General features: G+C 47.0%; 1 protein-coding gene across 1 annotated transcript in view; it reads left to right on the top strand.

Annotated features, from left to right (window-relative positions):
* The first annotated feature begins 1,093 nt into the window (after window positions 1-1,093).
* Window positions 1,094-10,026, top strand: part of CACNA1G (calcium voltage-gated channel subunit alpha1 G) — a 58,279-nt gene continuing 49,346 nt past the window's right edge. Inside the window, exons 1-2 of the mRNA XM_027870308.1 lie at window positions 1,094-1,105; window positions 1,193-1,237. Of these exons, the coding sequence (XP_027726109.1) occupies window positions 1,094-1,105; window positions 1,193-1,237 (57 nt within the window). The remainder of the gene's footprint in view (window positions 1,106-1,192; window positions 1,238-10,026) is intronic.

Raw genomic sequence — 10,026 nt, 5'->3', positions numbered from 1 at the left:
TCTGCTGGACCCTGGGCCTCTCATCCAGACGCTGCCGGGTCTAGGTTGAGTGGGAGAACCTAGGGGCGCACCATCGGGAAAAAAAGGGAAGGGGGAGGGGGAACGTCGGATCGGGACAATCGAGACAAGCAATGATTGGGCTCGGGAAGGAAACGGGACAGCGCCACAGACCCAAAATCAACACCGCCCTAGTTAGAGACGGAAGCCTCTGCTTCTACTGGAATATCAATTCAATTATGAATGGGGACAGAAGTCTGGCACCCCGCGCCGCAGTCGGTCGGCTCCTCAGTGCTCTCCCCTCCTTGTCCCTATTCTCTCGATGCCTCCCCAACCTGTCTCTTTCGCACCCCCTCAATCCTGTCCCCTTAGGGCAGCCCTCCAGCTTGGTTCCCAGTTCCTCTCCTAAATTCCTCCTGGCTTTTTTGGGGTAGTCTTACCCTAAATCAGGGATTATCAATCTAGGTTCCATGGGTAGATTTCAGGGGTTCCGAGAACTTGGACGGGGGGGAAATTACATCTTCAATAGAATTGGTTTCCTTTGTTATCTTATGCATTTTATTTTATGCTTTTAAAAACATCCCTCTGTGCAGGGATCTGAAGGCTCCATCAGACTGCCACAGGGGTCCATGCCACTAGGAAGGTTGGGATCCTCTGCCCTAAATCTGATGCCCTCACATCACTCCTTCCTGTATCATTCCAACTCCAGTATGTGTCTTGATGCCCGACTTCCCTTCCTGCTTTCTCCTCCCCATACCCTACCCACTCCACCTACTCCCCCCGCCCCATCCTGTCCCTATTCGGTTCTCAAGGCTTCGGTCTCTTTAGGATAAGAGGAACTAGATGCCTCCTCCCTCCTTTAGGGAGCTGGGGCGGGGGGGGGGGGGGCGCGGTGCACTGCGCCGAGGTATAAGGAGTAGAAGGATGGGGGAAGGGCAAACACGGAATCAGGCCTGACTGGTAACGGAGGCTTGTGCTCAGTGGCTGTGCCAGCGGGTGGGAAAGAGAGTGTGATGCGGGCGGTGGGTGTGTTGTGTCTGGGTGCATGTGCCCTCGTGGGTGAATGTACACACATCCAGAACTCTGCCAGGTTGTCATGACCCCGTGGGCACCCACTCCCTAAGTGCCAGGAAGAGGTTATCCTACTTTACCTGGGGGTGGAAAGGGGGTGTTTCCTGCGTTTCCCTCCTTGTAGGTCGTGAGACTTCGAGGGCAGAGCAGGAGACTCCTGCAGGGACCCGTGAGCCTCCCAAATGCTTCCCCTTCTTTTCTTCCTATGTGTTTTTCCTCCTCCACATTCTCCTCCCCTGGCCTTGAGGAGGACTTATGGCCTTCCACCTTCCTGACTTGGTCCCCAGTACTACTGGGTTATGTAGAAGCCAGTGCAGTGATATGAGAGGCTAGTTTCAATGTAATGAGTACCTAAATAAATAGTTTTTGCATAAGTGAAGGAATGAACAAATGAAGTGAGGATGGGGGGGGGCAGGTCCTTTGGACTGGGTCCTATTGGTGATGACCATTTTCCTCTACTAAAATGAACATGCATGGCATTGCATAAGAGAATATGCAAGTAGGAGGAGAGATTTCAAGTAGATGTGCAGAAGGACTTCTGTACCTCTGAGGAATGGAATGACAGAGTTTGGGTGCAACACCTCCCCTCCCTCAATCTCATTAAGAAATGAAAGGAAGAACCATTAATGGAGGCAGTGGCCTGACCTAAGTGACTTCCTTTCCATCCTGAATGACAAAGGAGTTTCTCCTGAGGCTGCAGTGCCAGGCCTCTCACTAGAGCCCTGACACTGTACCAACACCTGGCTGCTGAAGTGCAAACAGGGGCAGAGGTGGGAAGGAGTCCCTTGGGCAGGCCAGGCAGAGCAGCTGCATGACTCCTCAAGCTTAGAATTGAAAAGGTTTCAGCAAGTAGAAAGCAGGAAGATCTCTGGGTAGGTCCTAACAGCAGCAGCTACAGTTTCATCATAGTCACTGCAGCATAAATGGCCCCTGCCATCTGGCCCCTGGAGCTTAAGCAGCCCTACTTAAGACAAGGTGAGAAAGGAAGTGAAAAGGAGTAGTAGGGAGAGACCCAGGAATGGGGGCTACAGAGAATGATTGGGAAACACTCACACAGGGAGAGGCAAAGGCACAAAATGAATGAGAACCACACGTGGAGAAGCATACACACACACAGATACTGACAGACAGAAATGCAGGCACAAACACACAGGTCCAAAGAAACAGAGAAAAAATGGATATTTGCAATAGATACTAGGAAAGACAAAGAAAAACAGAGAGAAGACAGACTCAGAGCTGGAAACTGGGGAACACTTGTTTTTTTAAACTGTGGTCTACAGTCTATTTTTTGTTCATGGATATCTGAAATCTAAGTAAGAAAGGACCTTACCCTCCTCGGGAGGCAACAGAATGTAGTAGAAAGAACACTGACTCTGGAGTCACTCTGTTACTAGCTAGGTAATCTTGGGCGAGATATATCACCTCTGGGGTCTCAGTTTCCTCATCTGTAAAATAAATGGGTTGGACTACATGGTTCCTAAGGTTCCTTCTAGCTCTAAATCTTTTGTCCTATTAGTTTGGGGGGAGGAAAGAGAGAGAATAGCTCTGAGGGAGAGGAAGTAGATAGAGTATTTCAGCTGCTTTATTGTGAAGCAGCTTGGTATAAGTGGGAAAAAGCACCAAATTTCAGGTTGGAGGACTGGGGTTTGAATTGTCTCTGTGACCAAGGGCAGGCCATATCACCTTTCTAAGTCTCAATTTCCTCACTGATAAACTGAGGGAGTTAGATTAGCCTCTTTATAGAGATAATTCCTCTGATCCTATGCTTTCTGTAATAGGGTACCATATAATCTTGGCCCCAGGAAAAGAAGCCAGTCCCCTTGGGTCTCCTCTTCCCTCCCCTATGCCCAAGAATTTCCTTTTATCTTGGTTTTTTTTGTCCCAGTCGAAGTCCACACATTCATTCCCTATCATTATAAAGTACCCAGCCCATCCACCCTGTTCTTTCTACCCTTGCTTTGACATGCTATTGAAGAACTGCTATTCCTTCCATCCCCTTCTCTGTCCCCATGACCTAAACCCTCCCCTTGTTAGATTGCTTTATCCAAGCCTGGCCCTGCCTGCATTCCTCCCTTCCCAGGCTCCCCTCGTCTTTCCCCTTGACTCTCTGGGAATCAGTGACACTGTCAAGTCAGTCAGTCAACAAGCATTTATTAAGTGCTTTGCTATGTGCCCTGGCCCTGGCAAAATAAAGGCAAAAACATGATCCCTGCCTTCAAGTAGCTCACATTCTAATGGGGGAAGACAACTTGCATGTATCTGCACATAAAAGATATGTTGGTATCGAAACAGTGAAAATGGAAAGTATTTTCTGAGGAGAGTTGCTCGGTGAGGGGTGGAGGGAGAACTGAGAAAGATGTCTTGTAAAAGGCGGGATTTGAGTTTGGAAGTAAGCCAAGATATAAAATGAGAAAGGAAAGCCTTCCTGGCAGAGGAGACAGCCAGCAAAGAGAAAGAGAGTCAAGGAGTGCGTGTGCGTGAGGAGCTTAGGAGTTGAGTGTCCATTCTGTGCACTCAGGCAGCTTACCTTCTACCTGGGGTAACCACATGTACATAAATGAACAGGTACCCAATGAATACAAGGCAATGTCCTGAGAAGGCAGGGCCTATACAGATCTTTGGGTAACTGGACCCCTGGGGCATTGGGTAGGAGGAAAAGGGGGAATGGGCAGATGGAGAGGAAGGGACTGTCAGAGTAACTGCTGCTATAGGAATGAATAGCAGCCATCACCAGCAGAGGCTATAAGCAATGAAGAGAGAGTGATGATATTTGGGGCCTGAATTTTTTCTTTTCTCCTGGACTCTGCTCCCCCTTTTCTAAGCCCATTTGTCTGGTGTCTGGGCTAGGGTGAGGGGAAGTCTGGTGAAAGGCAAAGAACAGAGCTGAGGGTCTAGGAAATACTTTGCCTTCCTCACCTTGATTCTATTTCTGTCTCGGCTACTTGGGGCAGGGGCCTAGCTCTGGTCCTGGAACAGAGACAAGTATGACTTGAGGAGGGGAAACATGGCTGGGTGAGCTCAAGCCCATACTTCTCCAGGGCTGCAGGGTTCCTTAGGTGGAAACCAGATGGATGGGCAGGCAGACAGGTGGCAGACAGGCAAACAGATGGACAGGAAGCCTGGTGGACAGATAAGCCGACATAGCCCCAGACCACTCAACCTCATCTCTCAGAGATGATCAGTGTCACTGCCAGACACATGTCGGGACAGAGTTTCTATTTATAAGTGAATGAGATTGGCTGTTCTAAGAGGGGAAGGGCCCCTAGGAGGGGAATGAGGAGCCGGGGGAAGAGGGTGATGATTAGTCTAGGCCCTAGGTTGGCAGGCAGGAGAGTAGGGGGATGGTGGGAGAGGACAGGCCCTGAAGGGGATGCAGTGCCCAGACTTTCGATGGCATTAGAAAAGTGGGAGGAGGGGACTGCTTTTAATGGGTTGGGTACCATCTGAATGAGTATTCTTGTTCAGCTATGGACTCTCTGACTTCAGAATGTGCCCAGGTGTAATGAATGCCCATGGCCTCTCCCTAGAAGGCTCATCTGGTTCAGGCTACACTAACTCCCCTCTCCCCACTAACTGAAGGGTTATCTTCTTGGTAGTTGGGAGATCAGTGGGAAGAGGGGAACATGGGCAGAGAAAGAAGGGTGTTGGGGTCTTAGCTCCAACAGAGTTCACACATGAGTAAGGAATGATGAGTAGGGGATGATTTGGGGATCAAGGGAGAAGGAATGGGAATTGATGACAATACAGAAGGGGTCTTGTACTTAGTGAGGACAGAAGTATAGTATTCCATGCCAACATCCATTGCCAAATCTATACTCCTGATATCTGGGTCCCATCATGCCATACCATTGTCCTGGTGCTAGTTCAAACCTTTCTCACCTCATGCCTGAACTATAGCTAATCTATTCTGCACAGCACTACTAGCTTGCTCTCCTCTAAACATCAATTGGGTCATGTCATTCTCCTATTAAAAAATCTTTAATAACTCCCCATCACCTAAAGAATTCCAAATTCCTAAGCCTGCCATTCAAGGCCCTTCACAATCTGACCCCAGTTTACCTTTTAAGCCTTATCTCCTACTCCTCTCACTAGACCTAGGACATTATGACCCAGGGCCACATCCTCCCTTATAACTCCTTTGCTCCTGGAAGTACCACGTGTTACCTATTCATCTGTGAACTCTATTGGAGCTGAGAACCCAACATTCTTCTTTCTCCACCTATGTTCTCCTCTCACCACCTGTCTCCAGGAAGCTAGTGAAGTCCTTGGTTAGTGAGGGGAAGGGAGTTGGTATATACAGAACCATATGGGATTCTAGAGAAAGCCCTGGGAGAAACCACAAGGATTCATTATACCTGGCTATATCCTCTCGCCCCAGACCACAGAGTTTTCTATCTCCCCTAAACTCCTGGCATGTTTTTTTCCTAATAATGACCAGTATTTATATGATGCTTTATGGTGTGAAAGGCAGTTTACATATGTAATCTCATTTGATCCTCACAACTCTGTGAGATGGTACTGTTATTAACCCCATTCTGCAGATGAAAAAAACTGAGGTCAAGAATAATAAGTGACTTGCCCAGGATCACACAGCTATTAAGTGTCTGAGGCAGAATTCTAACTCAGATACTCAATCCACTATGCCACTTAACTGCCAAATTAATATACTTGATATCCCCCTGCAGGCCTACACTGGGCCAGGAATGCCCTCCCCTTTAATCTAAGTTCTTCTCTTGTTCAAGAGACAGTTCAAGTGTTCCTTCCTCTCTTGCCTTCTCTTTCTTTCCTCCTCTGAATTCCTAGAATGAATTATTTATGCCATTCATCTGGCATTTACTTTGCATTATTTATTTATCCTTTGAATGTACTTGTCTCATCTCCCTAACTTACTTGTAAGCTCCCTGAGGGCAAGAACTCACACAACATTGTTTCTCCAGCGACTTGTACACAGTAGGTATTCTAAGTGTTTGTTGATGGTTGTTGTTATTGTAGTTCAGTCATTTTTTTAGTCATGTCTGACTTTACATAACTCCATTTGGGGTTTTCTTGGCAGAAATATTGGAGTGGTTTGCCATTTCCTTCTCCAGCTCATTTTACAGATGAGGAAACTGAGGCAAACAGGGTTAAGTGACTTGCCCAGGGTCACAAGGCTAGTAAGTATGTGAGGCCAGATTTGAACTCAGGGAGATGAGTCTTTCTGACTCCTGGTCTGGCACTCTGTTCACCTCAACACCTCATTGCTTCGTTCATTTGTTGATGATGGCAAAGGCCAAAGCAGGTATTACCACTATGAAAAGTTTGAGACTGTAGGGCCCTTCTTATGTGTCCCCTGGTGGAATCAGGAAGACATGGGTTTGGATCCTGCCTCTGATCCTTACTGGATGTGTGACCCTGCACCAGTCACTTCATTTCCCTTAGCCACAGTTTTCTCATCTGCAAAATGGAGATGATGATACTTGCAGCATCTGCTTCACAGGATTATTATGAGGAAAGCATTTTGTAAGTCTTGAAGGACACTGACAGATTGCATAGTGGATAGAAAATGGGCCTCCAAATCAGAAAGGTCTGGGTTAAGTTCTTCTTCTGAAGCATACTGTTGTATGACTTTAGGCAAGGGCCCCATACAGCTTTCTCAGACTATAAATTGCAGAGAAGGTGAAATCTACTTTGACAAAGGGAGTTCCCTCACCCTGGAGTTCCCATACCAATGAAATCACAAGTCCAGTATCCATCTCTGACCTAAAGGATGATCCGAATAGGAGTTGTTGTCCTGGGTGGGCATGGAGGAATTTGTTTCTTACCTTCATGCCTACTTCTATCACATAAATACTGAGGCTTAGGCACATGGGGGTGAGAGAAGTTGAAGTGCTCATTGCCCATGACCAGGAAAAGAAGAGAACTGAGCACCTTTTCTAGAGACCATCCCCAAGTCCATAATTTTCAAGTTCCATCTATCTAGAGCTTTGGCATCTGGGAATAGACAAAGGCTGATAACAGAAACAACAGCCCTAATAACAGTGGAAAGGGTCACTGAGGGAAGATTGTGCCCAGAACTGTGCTAACCTTCCTGGAGGCAAGGGAAAAGAGCCCTGCCTTCTTGCCAGGTCCCTACTTGTCAGAAAGGTGGGTAGAGAGAAGAGTTTTGGAAAGATGAAAGGGATAGTTTCAGGGGAGCTATGGCCACTGCACTCCTCTCTCCCTCCCCTTTCCTCACACCCGGTACAGCTGGGTTGCTATATTTTGTGCTTTGTGCCCTGGATTTGCCTTTTCAGAACTTTCCCAGGCTCATATTTACAGCCCTGCCTCTCCAGAGGTGGGGTGATTCCTTCATTTGTACCTGAGTAGAGACCGAGGCCTAGAGAGCTGTTCCAAGTCTGTTCAGTGTGTCATAGGTTCACAACCTGAACACTGACTTACAGAGGTCCCTCTAGTAGACAGAATGTTGGACTTAGGTTCAGGAAGACCTGAGTTCAAATTCTATCTCAGATACTAGCTGTGGGATTCTGGACCAGTCACTTGACCTTTATGGCCTCAGTTTCCTCAAATTTATAAAAAGGGGGGAGGGGTTTGCACTCAATGGCCTCTAAGGACCCTTCCACTTCTCAATCTATGATCCTATAATCTTTTGTGCAAGGTGAGACAGAAGGTCACTTGCACAATGATGGCTAGCAGAACCGTAACCAGCAATTGCTGCATCCAGGTCAAAGATGGGGGGGGATCACTCAGGGGACCTACCTGGGACACCACATGTTTTCCTCTCAGTTAAAGGCCTGGCCACTGCTTGAGGATATGAAGTGGGGGGAAGGGGGGAGCTGGCCTCAAGGAAAAGGAAATGAACCTTGGGATGGATGGCCCATGGCTGCAGAAACCAGATGGGCCAAGGAGAAAGGGCACCCTTGGATAATGCTATTGGTGATCTCTAAAACTTCCCACCCTCAGACAAAGTTTCCATTCCCACCCTAGTTACAGTTCTCCTGGCTGGATGTGTCTCCATGCTTTGAGGCCACTTGATATCTGGGGGCTCAAACTACTCTTGTTCCTCACTCTGGAAAAGAAGGAACAGTATATGCTTCCTTGGGGAAATATCATGGCCCTCTGGGAGAAGAGTCCTGCCAGGAGGAGTCCTGTTACTATATCACCAAGATATGACTTTTTGATGTGTATATAAGTACAGATACTCATTCCCAGGATGGGAAGTGGAAAAACTGGAGAAAAACGGCTTGAAAAAGGAGGTGTGCGTGTGTGTGTGTGTGTGTGTGTGTGTGTGTGTGTGTGTGTGTGTTCATGCATTTACACTGCAGGAAGATGGTTAAAAGGAGACAAAAGTGGAGCAGGCCAGGAGACCACTTTGCTGGAAATTTGTCTGAGGAGCTGAGCTAGAGGAGAGAACAGTATCCTCTTTCTGATACAATAATACCTTCCTTCCTCGTATTGCCCTAAAGCCTTCAGTCCCATGGCTCTGACAAGCCATCAAAATTCTCACTCTCATCCTGACCCTCCTCTAACTAAGAGACCAATTTACTGTTTAACTAGGTCAGGTTAATGCTGCTCCCACCCCTACTATGTGGAGCATTGAAAGCAGCCAAGATATGGCTGATATAACTGCCCCTTTGCCTCAGCTATCCCCAAGTCCTAGAAGAGAGCTAATTCTCCTCCAAGCAGCTGGTGTTCTTTGCCCACCTTCCAGGCTGACTTTGGTTGTTGAGGGTTTCTCTTCACCCCCCCACCCCTTCCTTACCCCAAAGAACCCAGGTTGGATACTGCTCTAAGAGCTGGGGATGTTTCTCCTTCTGAGTAATCTTCGATGATCAAGGAAAAATAAACCGAGCTACCAAAATACCTCTCTCAGCTGCCCTTCCCCCCAGTGCTATAATCAGGGTGGGGGAAAAGACCCTTTCAGGATGGAGGTTGGAAGAGGCCTAGCATGAAGGACTCTAGGATTGTCCTACCCACTGCTACCTTCCTACAGGCTGGATACACAGGCAGTAATCATTTTGTTGTATCTGGTAGTGCCCAGAGTTGGACATGAGCTCTCTCTATTTTGGAGAGGGTCAGATCTGGCACCTGGGGAGACAGGTGGCCAGATCTGCAGCACAGTGCTTGGACGGGCACCTGATTAGATAAACAAAAACTGGTATTTATATAACAACTTTAAGGTTTGCAAAGTATTTTACATACAATATCTCATTTGATCCTCCCAATAATTCTATAAGGTCGATAACCATAGTACTTGGTGCTATGTATGTGAAAGTATTCCCATTTCATAGATGAGGAGAAGTGAATTAACTTGACCATGCATAATTACATAATTAATGGTAGGGACAGGATTCAAACCCAGGTCTCCCTGACTCTAGATCCAGCCCTTTATGAAGTAAGGATGGAATGGCTAATTCAGATTTTTTTAAAAGGCAATTGGGGTTAAATGACTTGCCCAGGGTCACACAGCTAGTAAGTATCTGAGGCCAGATCTGAACCCAGGTCCTCCTGACTCCAGGGCCAGCACTCTATCCACTACATCACCTAGTTGCTCCATGATTTAGATTTGGTGACTGCACATTTTCAGTAGTGGTTGGCTCAGTGGAGATTCTGGCTGGTTAAAGTGACCAGTTACATGGGTCACTGGTCAGAAAGGAGAGATATTGAGATAAATGACTTTTTAGTGGTTGTGTGATGTCTTGGAGTTGAGAAAACACCTGGGTTTGAAGCCTGCTTCTGTTGTTTTCTGTCTGTGTGACTGGACAAGTTGCTTTACCTTTCTAAGCCTCAATTTCCTCATCTGTAAAATGGGGGTAATAATATCTTTAGTAGCTAATTCAAAGAGTCGTTGAGAGGATCAAAAAAGATAATACAAGTGAGGTGAATTGAAAACCTTAATGCACTCTGCAACCTTAAAATACTATATAGGTATCAGCTATTATTACTATGAGGTGATTGGTGTTTAACTGGTCAGATGATGGA

The sequence above is a fragment of the Vombatus ursinus genome, unplaced genomic scaffold, assembly GCF_900497805.2.
Source record: "Vombatus ursinus unplaced genomic scaffold, bare-nosed wombat genome assembly UNPS02014797.1, whole genome shotgun sequence".
NCBI classification, from domain to species: domain Eukaryota; kingdom Metazoa; phylum Chordata; class Mammalia; order Diprotodontia; family Vombatidae; genus Vombatus; species Vombatus ursinus.
The sequence above is the reverse complement of the archived record's forward strand: the minus strand, read 5'-3'. Positions and strand labels throughout refer to the sequence as shown.